Source organism: Maniola hyperantus, chromosome 6 (genome assembly GCF_902806685.2).
Source record: "Maniola hyperantus chromosome 6, iAphHyp1.2, whole genome shotgun sequence".
Classification (NCBI taxonomy): domain Eukaryota; kingdom Metazoa; phylum Arthropoda; class Insecta; order Lepidoptera; family Nymphalidae; genus Maniola; species Maniola hyperantus.
Genome location: NC_048541.1, coordinates 15,102,244 through 15,119,116, shown reverse-complemented (window position 1 = coordinate 15,119,116; position 16,873 = coordinate 15,102,244). Strand labels below are relative to the sequence as shown.

The 16,873-nt window shown below is 37.3% G+C and overlaps 4 protein-coding genes across 5 annotated transcripts in view; 2 read left to right on the top strand and 2 right to left on the bottom strand.

The window, feature by feature from the left end:
* The first annotated feature begins 374 nt into the window (after positions 1 to 374).
* Positions 375 to 2,668, top strand: PIG-A (phosphatidylinositol glycan anchor biosynthesis class A). The gene is made up of 2 exons (XM_034969309.2): positions 375 to 538; positions 610 to 2,668. Exons 1-2 carry the CDS (start codon positions 524 to 526, stop codon positions 1,906 to 1,908), a joined length of 1,314 nt encoding a protein of 437 aa, XP_034825200.1. The 5' UTR covers positions 375 to 523; the 3' UTR covers positions 1,909 to 2,668.
* Clc (clathrin light chain) lies at positions 2,662 to 6,941 on the bottom strand. 2 transcript variants are annotated; one of them, XM_069499171.1, is made up of 6 exons: positions 6,681 to 6,941; positions 6,071 to 6,244; positions 5,143 to 5,254; positions 4,882 to 4,893; positions 3,585 to 3,773; positions 2,662 to 3,097 (listed from the first exon to the last, which is right to left on the bottom strand). In XM_069499171.1, the coding sequence occupies exons 1-6, from the start codon at positions 6,841 to 6,843 to the stop codon at positions 3,091 to 3,093; spliced, it is 657 nt and encodes a 218-aa protein (XP_069355272.1). In that variant the 5' UTR covers positions 6,844 to 6,941; the 3' UTR covers positions 2,662 to 3,090. The 2 variants fall into 2 exon arrangements, with proteins under 2 accessions (XP_069355272.1, XP_069355273.1); XM_069499172.1 differs by lacking the exon at positions 4,882 to 4,893.
* A 416-nt stretch (positions 6,942 to 7,357) lies between these two features.
* Positions 7,358 to 9,208, top strand: CRIF (growth arrest and DNA damage-inducible proteins-interacting protein CRIF). Its single transcript, XM_034969312.2, has 3 exons — positions 7,358 to 7,745; positions 8,369 to 8,604; positions 8,933 to 9,208. The coding sequence occupies exons 1-3, from the start codon at positions 7,442 to 7,444 to the stop codon at positions 9,134 to 9,136; spliced, it is 744 nt and encodes a 247-aa protein (XP_034825203.1). The 5' UTR covers positions 7,358 to 7,441; the 3' UTR covers positions 9,137 to 9,208.
* An 809-nt stretch (positions 9,209 to 10,017) lies between these two features.
* LOC117982882 (uncharacterized) overlaps positions 10,018 to 16,873 on the bottom strand; it is a 47,570-nt gene continuing 40,714 nt past the window's right edge. Inside the window, exons 11-21 of the mRNA XM_034969317.2 lie at positions 16,243 to 16,430; positions 15,636 to 15,812; positions 14,856 to 15,030; positions 14,379 to 14,554; positions 13,845 to 13,906; positions 13,671 to 13,760; positions 12,633 to 12,778; positions 11,986 to 12,142; positions 11,133 to 11,352; positions 10,576 to 10,680; positions 10,018 to 10,298 (exon numbers count right to left, since the gene is read on the bottom strand). Of these exons, the coding sequence (XP_034825208.2) occupies positions 10,083 to 10,298; positions 10,576 to 10,680; positions 11,133 to 11,352; positions 11,986 to 12,142; positions 12,633 to 12,778; positions 13,671 to 13,760; positions 13,845 to 13,906; positions 14,379 to 14,554; positions 14,856 to 15,030; positions 15,636 to 15,812; positions 16,243 to 16,430 (1,712 nt within the window). The 3' untranslated portion in view covers positions 10,018 to 10,082. The remainder of the gene's footprint in view (positions 10,299 to 10,575; positions 10,681 to 11,132; positions 11,353 to 11,985; positions 12,143 to 12,632; positions 12,779 to 13,670; positions 13,761 to 13,844; positions 13,907 to 14,378; positions 14,555 to 14,855; positions 15,031 to 15,635; positions 15,813 to 16,242; positions 16,431 to 16,873) is intronic.

The window sequence follows — 16,873 nt, the reverse complement described above, 5'->3', positions numbered from 1 at the left end:
AGAATTGCGGGTTTCTGGGAAACCGTCCGTAATTCTAATAATAAAATGATCAAAGTCGTCGCTCAGGCATCCCCTGACAATGTGTTCTATAAGCACTGGCTAAGGGTACACCAGATCCCGAACGCAAAATGACTATTCATTTTTTTAAATGATTTTAACTAAATATTTTTATACGCATTTTAATTTTTAATTATAACATGTTTTTATATGGGTCCCAAACCTGAAATAAAATGATTTTATTTTATTTTTATTTAAATCTACCTTGATTCTTAATCTGAGACACAGACCAATAACATGCCAATGATGCTGGGCTTTACAACTCTGGGTTCCTGCCTTAGTCTACGGTCAAAGACTTATCCATAGATTCTATGGTCTTTGATTTGAATTTTCAGCAATAACCTAAAATCAAAACAGGAATTTGTTTTTTGAAAATAAATTAATATTTCAAGAAAATATGCATAAAAAAGCCCAGAAATTGTTATGATTTACATAAAACTGCAGTTATTACAACTGCAAATCGACAATGAACACTGAGACGGTTTGTTGGTTTCATTATTAAAATTATTTACTACACCTAGGGCTAGATCTTAACATTTTTCCTTGTTTTAGGAGCCGACAAAGATCAAGAGAAGGCACGTAATATGCATGGCTTCAGATTTCTTCTACCCAAACACTGGTGGCGTAGAAGAACACATTTACAATCTATCACAATGTTTAATGAAACGGGGGCACAAAGTTATCGTGATAACACACTGCTACGGCGATCGTGTTGGCATACGATACTTGACCGGAGGCTTGAAGGTATATTACCTGCCGATCAGAGTGTTCTACCACCAATGTGCCCTGCCAACTATGATATGCAATATTGCAATCGTCCGGTACATTCTAATACGAGAATGTATAGAAATAGTTCATGGTCATTCTGCATTCAGTGTTCTAGCTCATGAGGTGTCCATGATAGGAAAATTAATGGGTTTAAAAACAGTGTTCACTGACCACAGTTTGTTTGGTTTTGCTGATATGTCAGCAGTTTTAACTAATAAGTATTTACAGCTATGTCTGTGTGAGTGTGATGCATGTATCTGTGTGTCTCATACGGGGAAAGAGAACACAGTATTACGAGCTAAAGTAAGAGCTCACAAAGTGTCTGTAATACCAAATGCAGTTGATGCATACACATTTACACCTGATCCAAGCCAAAGAGATCCCAATGTAGTCACAATTGTTATTGTATCTAGATTAGTTTATAGGAAAGGTGTAGATTTAATGGCTGCCGTGATAGCTGACATGTGTCCACGGTACCCAAATATTAGGTTTATAATAGGAGGAGATGGACCTAAAATGTGGTTATTGCAAGAAGTTAGGGAGCGAAAGGGTTTCCAACACTGTGTCACATTGCTAGGAAGTTTGAAACATTCCGAAGTTAGAAATGTGTTAGTCAAAGGTGATATATTTTTAAACACATCACTGACTGAAGCATATTGTATGGCGATTGTCGAGGCTGCATCGTGCGGGCTAAAAGTTGTATCAACCAAAGTTGGTGGCATACCAGAAGTGTTGCCAGAGAGCATGATATATTTGACAGAACCAAATGTTACTAGTATAGTATCGGGTTTAGAATCTGCTATGAAAGATTTAAAGAATGGCAAAATTCTTTGCCCGTATGAGTGTAATAAGATGGTGAGAAAAATGTATAGCTGGATGGATATAACAAGACGAACTGAAATAGTGTACAATCGAATTTTATTGAACAAAAACAAAATGTTGGGTCAACAGTTAAGAAATTATCTTAGATGTGGTGTCTGGCCATTCCTCTTAGTTGTAAGTTTAATGTATTTATTGTTGCAATTAGCTGATAGAATATATAAAAGAAAGCACATAGATATAGCAAAGGATTTAAAATTGTAACTGTATTGGGGCAAATTAACAGGTCTAAATCTAGTGCTATCCTTTTCCGCATCAACATTATGAAAGGGATAGCAATAGATTTAGATGTGTCATTTTAGTTTAGTAATTGTGTTACAATGGAATTAGCCACATTGTACAAACTTATTTTAAGTTTCTATTCTAGATAATCACAAGTTTATCCAAAGATGGTCAATTCTTTTAAAAAGCTGTTATATTTTAATACTGTGTGCATTATAAAAGGATAACTTAAAGTGATACCAGAGGAACCACTCAGGTACATGCTTTTCATTTTTAGGGTTCCATATCTCTAGAGAAAAAAGGAACCCTGATAGGATGACTTTTGTTGTCTCTCAAGACCCATCAAGGGTATCAACACTTGTAGGGCACTTCCTGTTGACCTAGGATCTTGAAACCGTGAATTTGTGGTTACAAAGAAGTAATATTTCTTCAAAGTAGATTCAGAGACCTTGCTTTACTCAGTCAATCCGGTATTTGACAACTAGTCAAACTAATCAGTATCTTAAAAAGTGTCAAAACATGCGCTTAGTATGCAAGTTTCTATGAAATGCTGGCATGTGACGTCGCAATTATCTGATGTCCTTTAGTTTAACCAATAATTTAAAATGGTTATTACACTTATTAAAACTAACAATTGGATTGGATCTTACGTATTTTGGAAGACCCTCTATTTAATAATCACTGCGAAATATTTTTTTTGACATAGGCAAGTATACCTTATTGTTTAAATCAAAATTTGTTATGATTTTGGAATGATATTTATTTTAATACTATATCAAATAAACAATATGCTAACCTCAATATTAAAGCTAATATTGATGAACTGTGTTAAATAAAAATATTCAATAAATAACAGTTAGATGAAACCTGTTATAATATTAAGGCTAGGGTCACACTAACAACTATCATATTTTGCATGGAAATATGATAGTTGTTATGACAAATAACTTAATGTTTTCCATTCAAAATCTTGAGTACCAGTCAAGAAGTCCTAGCCTTTTACAAGAAAGCTGTTGCTCCAATAGTTAATAATAACAATTTCTATTAATATAATATTCATTCATATAATTATGTGATTCAATAACACTGAGACTGATCTTAGAGTTATATTCAGGCTAATAACAATATTTTTCGTTCCTTATTGTACTAAGTGACTTTATCCATTCAAGCCCTGTGAACAAAAGATATGTACACATTTTATTAGAAAATTTGATTTTTTACATTTAAATAAGTATAATAAAACAGGAAACTACTAAGAAAGCAATATTTTTTTTTACTAAATAAATATATCAACTATATTCAATAATTGTCTTTCAATTAAATTAAATTGTAATCAAATTTTAGGTATAAGAAAATACTTTTAACTTTTTAACTTTTCGGTGAGTAATAAGTGCTGCCATGCGAAAAATTTGTTTAAAGTGTTATCTATTGCGGATTGTGCAGGTCATTAGAATAAAAATTAAGTACAGACACCTGGAGCCCGGCTGAGATCTGTATTTGTACAATGCACAGTTGTATGTCTCTTATTCAGATTGGACTTATAGTTCGCGACAGGTCGACATGGCAGTCGGGATATGAGAGGAGGGTAGGCACCCTGATTGCCATGTGGATCTGTCGCGGAACTATACTTCTTGAGCAGAATTTGTAAGGGTGCTTACACTTTGGTGGATCTGGGCGGGTAGTTGGGGCGCACGCCGGCCTGCTTCAGCTGCAGCACGATGGAGCGCAGGCGCGCCACGTCCCTGCCGCGGCGCGGCCCGAAGTCGCACAGCTCCGACACGCGGGCCCACTCGTTGCCCTCTTCCGGACCGCTCTCGGAGCCCCGAGCTAGGGCTTTCTCGGCGTTTCTGTTAATTGTGGACGTTATATTATAACTACATGCTTATTAAAAATATATTTAGAGAAATCCATACTAATAATATAATTAGCGAATATTTAAAGACAACTCTAGAAATAAACTGGTTTTATTTGGTTTATTTTAAGTCATAGATAATAGCCAAAACACTTGATTAAAAAACAATCTTTGTTCATTTATTATTAAGTAGCTTATTGCCCAGCTGTGATGGGACTTGCTCCGTTATATTAATATGTTGATCAGAAATCTTGCTGCAAGTCCCAATAACAACTGTACCAAGTTTCATCTCAAATCAGATAAACACATACCAAGAAACAAATACAAATTTTTGTTTAAAAATAAGGTTAGACTTTAGAAATGTCATATTTGTGTAAAAATTTGAATTAAATCTGGTATCTGGAATTTCTTATGTTTATTTATACACTGACCAGTGACCAGGAATATAAAAAACTTGCTCTGGGGCGCCACTAATATATTGTCTAAGGTCAATAAGTATAGGCTCTTGTATAAATTAGTTCCACGGGTTTTCCGCAATATGGCGAGGTGTTATATTTTTCTGGTCAGGCTTTATAAGTTCAATAGGTACATATTGCACATACATTTTACATATGGCAAATAAAATGGTGAAAAATTAATCTCTGTAGATGAAGATGGTATCACACAATGCTGATTTGTACATCCAAACGATCTAATACAAGACCTTACTGAAGTGGATTAGGTTTTAGAAATGCCTATTGACAAATGAATATTAGGTAAATACCTGGGTTATAGAAACATTCGAACGAAATGGTCGTGACCTATTATGGTAGGGCAGCCCAAGAGGGGATTTTGGGATTTACTCGAGCGCGTCAGATTAAGACAAGACAAGTTAATTAGATGCAGAAAGATCAACCAGTGAAAGGGGTTACATCATATAACCTTTTTTTCTTTTTAGCACCTAATCTTCACAATCCAATAGGTCACTCGAGTAAATCCTTATTTAGCATCTTTGGCTCCCCTACTATTAAACAGCTATACAATGCCAAACCATGAAATATTCACAAGTTAGTAGTACCTTTGTTAAAACTGGTGTAACTATTTATGTATATCAATATACTCACTTAGCAGACTCCCTGCCAGCATTGAAAAGAAAACACGGAATTAGTATGGCAATATTTACATGCACATATATTTTTTAAAGTTCCTTCTAATAATGTACACTACTACAATTTCTACAACTACAAAACTACTAGATATTTACTTAAACAGAATATTTATAAGCATCCAAGGTGAAAATATCAATAAAAATATTTTCTTTGTATTGGCAGTTTATATTGCGAAGCATAATAATTAATATCTGAACAACTTATAATAAATATTACCTGTTAGCTGCCTTGGTTTTGGCAATTTGCTCCTCGTGAGTCTTGTACCAATCTTCTAACTCTTTCTTGGCCACTTTCAACATTTCCTGCTTCTTTCTTTCTTCCTCCTCATCTAAGAGAAAAAAGTTGTAAACATATAAATAAAAAACCGGCCAAGTGCGAGTCAGACTCGCACACTGAGGGTTCCGTACTACAGTCGTATTTTTTCGACATTTTTCACGACAATTCAAAAACTATGATGCATAAAAATCTGTTTTAGTGAAAAAACTGTGTTTTATGCACAGGTACAGCCCTTTCATATGATACCCCACTTGATATAGTTATCTTACTTCGAATATTAAAAATACTAATTATTAGTTCATGACCACATTTTTTTTTTGTGTGATCTAACCCTAGATTCACAGTTTTCAGACTTTTCCCCTAAAGCCCCACCTACCTGCCAAATCTCATGATTCTAGGTCAACGGGAAGTACCCTGTAGGTTTCTTGACAGACAGACAACAAAGTGATCCTATAAGGGTTCCGTTTTTCCTTTTGAGGTACGGAACCCTAAAAACCTCTTGATGGCAGTCTTACAGAAAGGATTGACATTATTTCAAACAAAATAATTTTAAAAAATAGAACTAGGTACCTATATTATAAATACGTAAGTGTGTTTGTTTATTGGGTTGCCTTTCAATCACATGGCAATGGATCGACGTATTTTTAAATTTTTCATGGGTTTAGTCAAAAACCTGGTGAGTGACATAGGCCACTTTTTATCTCAGAAAATCAAACTGTTCCCACAAGATTTTTAAAACCTAAATCCATGCGAACAAAGTAACAATATTTATTTAAAATTCTGCAGTATTTTATTATCATGTACTTATTTATATAGTATTTAGATTTGCAATATAATTAGTTAACTCAAAATGTAAATCTATAATCACCTTTCTCTTCCAATCTCTTCTTCTGTTCTTCTCTCCACAACTTGATCTTCTCTGGTTCCTCCCGCTCCTGTCGGAACACTGGCGTCACGGCGGGGGCGGGGGCGGGTGCTGGCGCAGAGCTCAGTTCATCATCCATTAAGCCATTGGCTTCAAATGAAGCTGCACTTGGTACTTCTGCACAAAATACCATTGTTATTCCAAGTTACCCTACTTCCATCTTAGACTGCATCATCACTCACTTACCATCAAGTGAGATCGCAGTCAAGGGCTAACTTATACCACCATCTATGCTTTTACTAATATTATAAAGAGGTAAAAGTAAGATTGTTTGTAGGAAGTAATCTCTGGAACTACTGAACCTATTCTGAAAATTAATTCACCAATAGAAAGCTACATTATTCCTTAATGACAAAGGCTATTACACTTTATTTTCAGTAAAATTAGAGATCCCTACGAAAATTGTAATAAGCTACCCGTGCGGGTTTGCTAGTTTAGACATTAAAACCAGATAAGAGTCAGGAAATAGGTACAATAGGAAAGTGATTTGTCTGAGAAATTATTGATTGCAATGTTGAATACAAGGTAATTAAATAAAGATATTAAGAATTACCAACGAAATCATCGAACCCATTAGACGACAGAGTGGCAACGGGGGGCGGAGCACTGGTTTCCAAGTCATCCTCAAGACCAGCGAGTTGGTTCTGTTCGCGGGCTAGGAAGTCTGCTGCAGGGTCCACCTCGGGTTGAACGAAACTGTCGCCAAAATCATCCATAATGATTATTTTAGGATAAAAAACTTGTTTTTCCTTATGTAAAAAGTACTCTGTGGGCACAGTGTGGGCTTCGTGGGCTTGTTCTAGTTTATCTACTCCACAGAGTACATTATATATACTGATCTACTCCACATCTACTCGGAGTTGAATAAAAAATGAAGCATAGACAATTATATTAAAATAAAGAGGAAAATCAATCAAGTCCGAAACACAGAGTACAATCCTTGGATGAATAATTACAATCCGTACCATCGAACTCCGAAAAGTCATCTAAAATGACAACCCTTTGTATGTATATTGGTGTTTGCCGATGCTTTTGTATGTTGTAAGTTGTTTGCCGCACGGTCGCAAGTGTCTTCCACCTATATGTTATTGGTCTGTGTCTTCCACCAATTGTGAACCATCAAGCATCGTAGTATCCTCTATTAATCTGTGGTATCAAGTGTTAACTGTCAAACAAAAGTCAAAATAGTAGATAATCTATGCATTACATTTTCATCATAGAGAAGTTTTTCAAGTAAAAATCAGATTACTGGTCTGTGGTAAAAATAACCTATTGAGTCATAATAAAAACAGAATTTAAATTTCTTAATATAAAATGAACATATGCATAAGAACTATGTTAGTAAGGCCCAGCCTGATTAACAGTTTTCACCGTTTCTCAACAACAGTGCCAGAGTTCGAGCAGAATGAACAAGTACTTATCGATGATACGGAAGATCTCCAAGCGAGGGAGACGGAGATCAAAAAAAAGAGAAATAAGTCGAGATTATCAGCAGCTCATTACAACCTGGTTAACGACAGACGCCCATATGAAGAGCCTCAGTGTTTAGCCCATTTGACTGTCAAGTATAATAGGAAAATGTATGGGAAGTATGGAATTGCCAGTGGAGTCAATCCAAGTAAGAAATCACTGTTATATCTCTGCATCATATTCCTCATTGATGAGGTCTTTCCATCAGTTACAATGGTAGGGGTTTTCTTGCAGCGCAGTGCAGTCTTAATGTAGTGGGCCTATGGATCCTGCATACAAATCATTTAAGAGATGGGATTTTGATGCTTATTTCTAGTCGGTCACCCATCCAGTAAACAGCAATTAACCGGCACAAATAATAGCTATGCAACTAGGATATCATATCATCAGTCTAATACTCCAACTAAAATATAAATTCTACTTGTAGGGTGAAGCAGAGCTAATAAATAGATATATACATTGAATTTTTATTAAGCCACAAAATTTTGTCATGCCTTGCATTTCAAATACATTCATTTTATTCTATACCATTATGAATAATTTAATAGTTGTTTATTTACTTTTTTAAAGTTGATTGTAAAAATCCTTACAAAATATCTAGTTCCAACCGTGGACATTGATTGAGATAATTAGAAAATTAGTACCTATATAATTAAAAAATCTTTACTAAGTAGAGGAACTCAGTACAGTACGGTACATTGGGATCCTGGCCCCTAAACTAAGAAAGCCTGAATCTTAGGGTATAACTACAACAAATGAATACTTCTACAGGTTTGTGCTGGCCAACAAAGAAAGAAATAGAGGAAAAGAAAGAATATGAAGCTGTAGCATTCCCCTACACAATCCGGCAAGTGATGGATGCAACAGCGGAGAAGAGAAGACAGGAGCAGTTAAGAATAGAACAGAGGGACTTAGAAGTAGCTGCTAAGGTTGCTAAGCTGGAACTGTGGAAGAAGGAGCTGAATGATAAGGTTGCTAAGAAGGCTGCTGAAGTGCAGGCAGCTAAGGTAACAATATTTATTAATTTAAGTTACTTAATACTTTAAGGCTCAACACTCACTGAGTGTTGTGGAACAGAGGCATTGTCTTTTTAGGGCTTCGTGCCTGAAAGGTGCCAAGGGAACCCTATCACTAATGCTGTCCACCCACATGTCTGTCTGTCCGTCAGTCTGTGCGTCTGTCAGACCGTCATCTTAGTTTGAGTCATATTGTCATTTGAGTGCTAAAATGGTGCATGAGGTGCTCATCTCATCTCTGTGTGTGTGCATTACGCTTGGTCATTTTCTAAAATAGCTATGTGAATGGATAAGGGATAACATCACTATATTTTTACAGCAAAAGAAAGAGCGTCTGGTAGAAGAAGTAAGAAGACACTTTGGCTTCACGCTCGACCCTAGAGATGAGCGTTTCCAGGAAATGCTGGCCAAGAGGGAGAAAGAGCAGAAGAAGTTAGAGAAACAGGCACGAATGGAAGCCAAGGAGAAGATGATGATCGCTAAACTGCAGCAGAAGAGCAGCGAAATCAGTGAAAAGAGCTAAGTTTTATTGTATTTTTATTGTTTATAGGTTTAATTATAATTTATGTAGTACATAATAAAATTGGAAACTATATTCTGAGTTTGTGATTCTGACAATCTGGGGCTAAAGTTCAAGTTGTATTACAGGCGGTTAAAATTATGTTGAAATTTGACCACCATTAAAAAGCGTACGTAAGGCAGTGGTCCGACTGATAAACGAGTTGGCGATCAGCGGGAAGCGAGTGTGTAGTTTCGATAGTTTTGTCGCCGGGGTATAAGCGAGTGTGCAGGTGCGACGAGCGATTACTCGCGCCATTCTCCCGCGGTCGCTCAGTCCAGTCTGTGCTCAAGCGAGCGAGCATCGCTGAACGAATATCGCTGAGCAAGTTTATTTTTGAAAGCTCGTCGCTCAGCGACAAAACTAGTAAAGCGAGTCGTCGCCGGCAGTGTGAACAGTCAGAGAGCAACTTTTGATATATGCATCTCTTTCGTTTACACGGAATGTACATTTATTGCATGCAAATGTTCATGGTCGGTGATAATCACTAATAATACCAGGTGGTGACCTGCCTGCTCGTTTGCTCACTATTTTTATTTATTTAAAGAAAGTGTACTAAGGCGCCATCTCCACGGATGAAAGAATCGCGGCGATAGTCTAACTATACTATCGCCCTGTGGAGATAGGTCTATAGAGTTTGTATCGAATTTTATTACATGGCAAGACTATCCCGCGATTCTGTCGTCCGTGGAGATGGCGCGGCCTAAGCTACACATCACTTGCAAAGGACTATGTTTCAGTTTTGAAGAAAACTCCAGACTATTTCCCTGTGATCAGAATCTGATGTATTTTTAAGTGTTGGCAACCACACTTAAAAATGAAAGTAGAAATCATAAACAAAGCAATATCAAAAAACAAATTTTAATCTTGACACAAAAATAACAATAAACACATTATAAAAGATCTTAGATCACAAGTCTTCGTCCGAGGATGAATACATAGCGTCTCGTGGATTGAGGTTGATACTTCGCTGAGGGTACGTCACACTCTCGCGGCGAGGCGACCTATATACAGTCTCGAGGCACGGAGGCTGGTATGCACTCTCGCGGCAAGTCGACCTTGGCGAGTACACGAGAGTGTCGGATGAATCGCTTACCACGCTACTGCAGGGACTTTCTGGTATATTCTGAAAAATTTTGCAGATTAATTTCCCAAACTAGTGAAAAAAGAAATATCTATTTTGCAAGTTGCAAAAATTAAAATTTGCTGAAATTGACTTGCTGCGAGTGTTTACAAAGCGGGAAAGGACTTTCCAGAGCTGACTTCAAAAAGGTTTATTGCTAGTGTATACTCAGCCTTTGAAGTCACATTTCAAATCGGATATACGTTTCTCATTTCATACGACAATGGACACCAATTTACATTCGAATTCACAATTAATTATGTTTATTACTATAACTTACCCTTTTTGTATCTTTTTGTGCTGCAATCAATTCTTTTAAATTAAACTGGTTGTCACCGTGCGCATTCATTGAGTCTCCCATTTGTCTCTCGATCATTCCAGGTTTCTGGAAGCAAAGTTTTCGAACGTTATATGTATAAATAGTTTATCAATCAATGAAAAGAAAAAGCATTTCAGTAATCATTTGAAATCTTGTCTTAGTAATTTCTTAAATAGAACTGAACAATTGACAACATTTGATCTGACAAAAAATATAGAGGTTTTTGATTTGGAGCTTGAAGCAAATTATTATTCTTCTGATTATTGAATTTCTAAAAAGCCTTTCTTTGTAGTGCTTTACGTCAGAGAAAAAAATTACAAAAAATCTAAAAATTTTAAACCCAGCAGTTTGATCTGTCAGTCTGTTTCTCCTTTTATACCTAAGATAAAGATATAAATTATCTATTTGCTGTGTTTACATGATTTTTTACCTATTTTATTTAAATATTATCTCCTCGATTTTATGTCGGTTTTATCAGTAGTGTACCTTCGAAACAGTATAAAACTAACAATATATACCATTGCACTATTCCCGTCGTACTGCATATTGCCGAGCAAATGCGCGGACTTGGTCATCTTCTTCACCTTCACATTCTCTGTTAGTTTCAAATGGGTGCTCTGCGCTTTCTTCGGCACGATCTTTACGCGTAAATCTCTAGTCTCTTCTTGTTCTATTAGTTGTACCGACTCATTCTGTTCTGCTGTGTCCTGCCCTTTTGACTCTTCGAGGAGACATTGGCTATAAACGTTAGTTTAACGTAAAGTTATAACAGTGATTTTAAAATATTTTGGATGATATTATAAAAATACTGGACTCTTGTTGGTAATTGTTTTTGATGTTTTTTGGTGAAATCATCGGATAGAGACTGACGCTCATTTCAATTTGTTGGATATCGTTTGGTTGACATTGACAACAATTGGTAATTGGACTTAGAAATTGCTTAGAAATTCATATAAAGGAGCTGCATTCGACTTTACATGTTGACTTTTAAGAACTAGAAGCCTGACAAACCACCATGGTTATGTAAAGGTACACCATGTAAAGGTAAGAACGAAGAATCCAAAGACAGGAAACATTGAAAAGTTTTAGAAGTCCCATGCTCCCAAAGACAAATCTACGTATCACTTTTACAACGCTATAATCTTAGCATCTATTAAATCTTGAGCATTCGCCATTTTTAAATAAACTTTTTGGTGATGTTTGTTACGGAGCTCTATTAATTTTTCGTTAAAATTTAATTTAAAAAAAATGCATTGTTGCAGCAAGAATACCAAAAATTCAGCCAATCAGAACAATTGCGTTTATGACTATCAAAACTTCCGTGATCAGGAGATTATAGGATGAAGAAGTTATTACAAAATGTCGTCTCACCCTTGACATTGGTTGTTCTTAATGAACGCGTAGATGTCCTTGAAAGCCTGCTGGATGTAGGACAGCGTGTTCTGGTCGATGGGCACAGAGCTCGTGGAGCCGGAGCTGGTGGACAGGCCTCCCGACCGCGAGCTGGCCTGGAATGACTGCTCCGAACCTGGAAACCATTAGCCTAGTTGTTAAGACGCCGGCCTCCTGTTTGGCAGGTCGGAGTTCGATCCCGGGCACGCACCTCTCACTTTTCGAAGTTATATTATGCGTTATAAGCATTTTAAATACTTTCTCTAATAGTGAAGGAAAAAATCGTGAGGAATTGTGCATGAGTTCTTTATAATGTTCTCAAAGGTATGTAAATTGTGAAGTCTGCCAATCTGCACTTGGCCAGCGTGGTGAACTATGACCAAACCCTTCTCATTCGGCGAGGAGACCCGTGCTGCAGTAACGAGTTGGCGATGGATTAATGACGATGATAGTATAATAAGGTTTGGGTTGCTGGAAGAGATGATGCAGCCTAAGATGGATCGCGCTTGCCTATAAGAAGCGTATATGCACTCTTGACTTGAAAGTACCCATATTAAAATTGAAGGGGAAAACTCTGATGTTGCGTGACGTCTTAAAGGAGTTAGGGTTACAATGTGAATGGTTACTGGAAGAGGGCGAGTTCCGCCACAGCTGCAGCTGCTGCTGCTTGAGCGCGCGCAGCTGCTGCACGAGCTGCTCGTTGAGCTGCTCAAGCTGCTGCCGGTGTGACGTCTCATCCTGCAGCTGCTCCTCAAGCGCTTCCGCGTACTCCCTGACAACAACCACGTCACTTTTTGTTACTAGCTGATGACTTCGTCGACTTAAGATTTTTTCAAATTGGTATTCTGTATACTTTTTGAATGCCAACATTTGTTAATAGCTAAAAATAGGGTAAAAAAGTAGAACTAGAAAGTATCATATATGTCCGTCTCCAGAAATTTCGTCACGCTTATGTCGGTACTTGGTTATAATAATAATAATAATAATAAAAATATATTTATTTAAGAAAAAATATTTACAGGTTACACAAATTCAGGTATAATCATAAACTCAAAGATTGAGTTTTTCCGTATACCGAAGCCGTTAACATTAGGTATCTACACGTCACACATATCTTATTAAAAGCTAAATAACAATACTTATAACTAACAACATTGAACCAAATGTAGGATATTTTAAAACTTATAAGTTAAGCCATGTAAAGGTAGTATCCCATTTATTTAGTATCCTTTTACGAAACAATATATTAATATTATCGATTAGATATTCTCAGATCTTGAGATGTAATAAATAAATAATAATAATAATAAATTCGGGTCTTCAGGGTATAGGGCATTCCTGAGATAACTCTAACACATTAGAGCCTCAATAGCTCAACCGGTATTGGAGTGGACTGAAAACCGAAAGGTCGACGGTTCAAATCCCGCCCGTTGCACTATTGCCGTACCTACTCCTAGCACAAGCCTGACGCTTAATTGGAGAGGAAAGGGGAATATTAGTCATTTAATATGGCTAATATTCTTTAAAAAAAAAAAATGTTAAGGTCCAACCACGCATCTTTATTGTATTTCTTTGATTAGTTTTCAGAGTTTCAGACCTACTTTACTCATTTACTCTACTCTACATTCTACAACACAAAGTAGGTAATATTGAAAGGCACTTACTTCTCCTTCTTAACTATATTGGCCTTGGTGTTGTACTTATTAGGTACTGTTCTAACATTAGGTGCGCCTCGCTCTTTGATAGTTCCATTCCTGTAATCATTAACCCTGCTCAATTCTCCGTAATTTTTTACAATGCCTGAATCAAAATGAGATTTAGTATTAAGTCTGACTCACTTGGATGCGACTGCTTTTATCCTTCCTTCACTTGAAGAACTACTCCCGCCAATCCACGAGTACTGAAAAATATCTAGAAGTTTTTAAATTATTCTCATGGCTTATGAATTTATGACAAACCTATATCAAGAAAGTGTTGCAAACTCGCTTTATTCATATAGACTTTTAAACGTCTTCACGATTCTAAAGTGCTTGTAAGTCTGTATTTTTAATTCATATACCCTCGATAAGAAGATATGTAAACTAATAAGTAAATTAACGCTGAAGTTATGATTGAAAATTCTTGTGAAATTATCATTGCTCTCGACTGTCAACGAAAAACTTTCAGGAGTTCTATGGCAAGCACCTGACCTCTTAGTAGAGCTCCCTATTTCTCAGCCAACTACCAAAACTATATGCGAATTAGACCATTCGCGAATTGGACTGTCTGCGTATCGGACCATCCGCCAATCGCGATTTGGACTAAACGTGAATTGGCCCAATCGAACTTGAACGTAATCTAGACCTGAAAATATTAAATAGGACAAAATATACCTGTCCGCTAACACCCCGTTCGTTTTCCCTAAGCGCAGACCGGATTTTGGAGAGGGATTCGCTCGATACAGGGTTGTGCCTCATGTCCAGAACTACCAGGGTAGTGTTTGTTGCCATCACCTGCAGCACGGCAGACGCGCACTCCTCTGTCAGTCCACAGTTTTGAACGTCCAGAGCTAAGGGCAAAGATGAGTTCAAATTCGATTAAAGTGCGTCCTTAAATTAACAGTAGAAATAAGAAGTCTACATCTGTCCTTCAAATCATCTTCAGCATCAAGCCATCGCCAGCTCACTACTGAGAACGGGTCTTCTCTCAGAATTAGAAGGGTTTGGCCATAGTCCACCACGCTGGCTTGCGGGTTGGCAGACTTCACACACCTTTAAGAACATGGACCCGTTGCACTACTGTCGTACCTACTCCTAGCACAAGCTTTACGCTTATTTGGAGGGGGAAAAAATTGTTGGAATACTCGTCACCTTTTATCCACAAATCATCAGCCAGGACGTCCAGCAGTTTCTGGACCCCTGCGTCACCCAGCTGTGGATTCCCACATAACGTGATCCTCCTCAATCCGGCCATTGTGTCCAAATCCGGCAGCCGGTAGCGCAGCGTGTGTACCCAGTTTTCACTGTAGCGATGGATTTTTTGATACTGTACGAAACAGTTCTAATATATTTATTGAGGTTTTAGTGATACCGGTCTTGGCAGGAGTGGATCCGAGAGAAAAGAATAATCAAATTGTTATGAGATAAATTAAATAGTCCGAAATTTAACTTAAATTTTTTCCCAACTGATTATCCCACCACAAAAATAACGGAAAAATAACAGAAAACACAATCAAAAGTACGGTGAAAAAGTGGCCTTATCACTTACTAGCGATCTTATACCAGGCAATTTAATCAAATCAATTGACTATTCCAGAAAAAAAAATTTTGGTAAGGTGGTATGGATGACGTACAAATCGCCTAATATATTTAATCCTAGCATAATCACATCTAGGACACTGTAGGTATACCTAACAGATATTTTCGTCTATGAATCGAGAAATCTGCTTTTGGTTTTAGAGCTCTATTTAACGACATTTCCTACCTATTTCTTGGCGATCACGCTTGTATGAACCTTTCGAAACCAGTAGGAATCTCATCATCATCATCTCAAACCTTTCCAGTCCAGTATTAACTACAGTAAGGGTATCTCTAAGAATGGGAAAGGATTAAGCCATAGTCCAAAAAGTTTTAAGTTTAAACCTGTATCACCTTAATTAAATCAGCTATGTATCCAGCTCCGAGCGGCGTAAGTTCACACCCACTTAGCTCCATGGTGACGATGTTAGGCAGACATCTGACCGCTTTGCAAATCGCTAAACAGCCCGCGTCGCCGATCAAACACTTTGGCAAGTAAAGGTGTTGGAGAGAACTGTTTCTTAGCAACACCTGTAAGAAAGCCACTTAGGTGAGCATATTATGTGAAAATTTCATTTGGACAAGCAAAGGCTATACTTTGGAATAGTTTCATAAATTCTTACGAGGAAGCTTAGTAGGTAGCTTAGCAGAAGCGTGTAGTTAATTCCTGGGTGAGTAAACTTGAGACTTTCAAAAAAATTCTTAAACATGCCAATCAGAAGGTAGACTGGGTTGATTTCAGTCTAGACCCAAAGTTTTGGTACACAATATAGGTTTAACGAACGCCGCATAAGAAAACAAATACCTAGATCTTAGAGATTCTTACTGTAAGGGAATTCATCCCCCTTCAAAGGTCATTTGCCTTCTACAAGAGATAGGTCTCTATCTCTATGACGACTTCATACTCAGTCAGACTTCGATATGATATGACCAGGATTCCTAATCTTTAACACATTTTTACCTCGCTCAAAGGATTCAGATAGGGTATCTTCAACGGCAACCCCTCGAGATGCAGCGACGTCAGGAGCGTAGTATTGGAGAGTAGCTGTGAAATCGCTTCCATCAGGTTGCTGAGCATGAAGTTGGTGAGCATGACACATCGCTTGTTCACCGTTTTTGCGAGACGCTCGCAGTCTATGTGTTCTAACACTATATTGTACAAAACATATTGTAACTAGGCAGTACAAAACATATTGTAATCTGGACTTTTAACAAGAAGAAGAAGGAAGAAAAGCAAGCTGTGATGGCCTAGTGGTTAGGGCGTCCGCCTTCTAATCGGAGGTCAGAGATTCGACCCGGGGCCCGCACCACTAACTTTTCGGAGTTATGTGCGTTTTAAGTAATTAAATATCACTTGCTTTTACCGTGAAAGAAAACATCGTGAGGAAACCTGCATGCCTGAGAGTTCTCCATAATTTTCTCAAAGGTGTGTGAAGTCTTGGCCTTGGCCAACGTGATAAACTATGGCCAAAACCCTTTTCACTATGATGATGATGATGAAAAGAACGAGAAAAGAACCTAAACAATTATATTCAAAGTATGTTTCACTCCAACACCGAAGCATCCTCAGGAGACTTGACAGTGCATTGTGT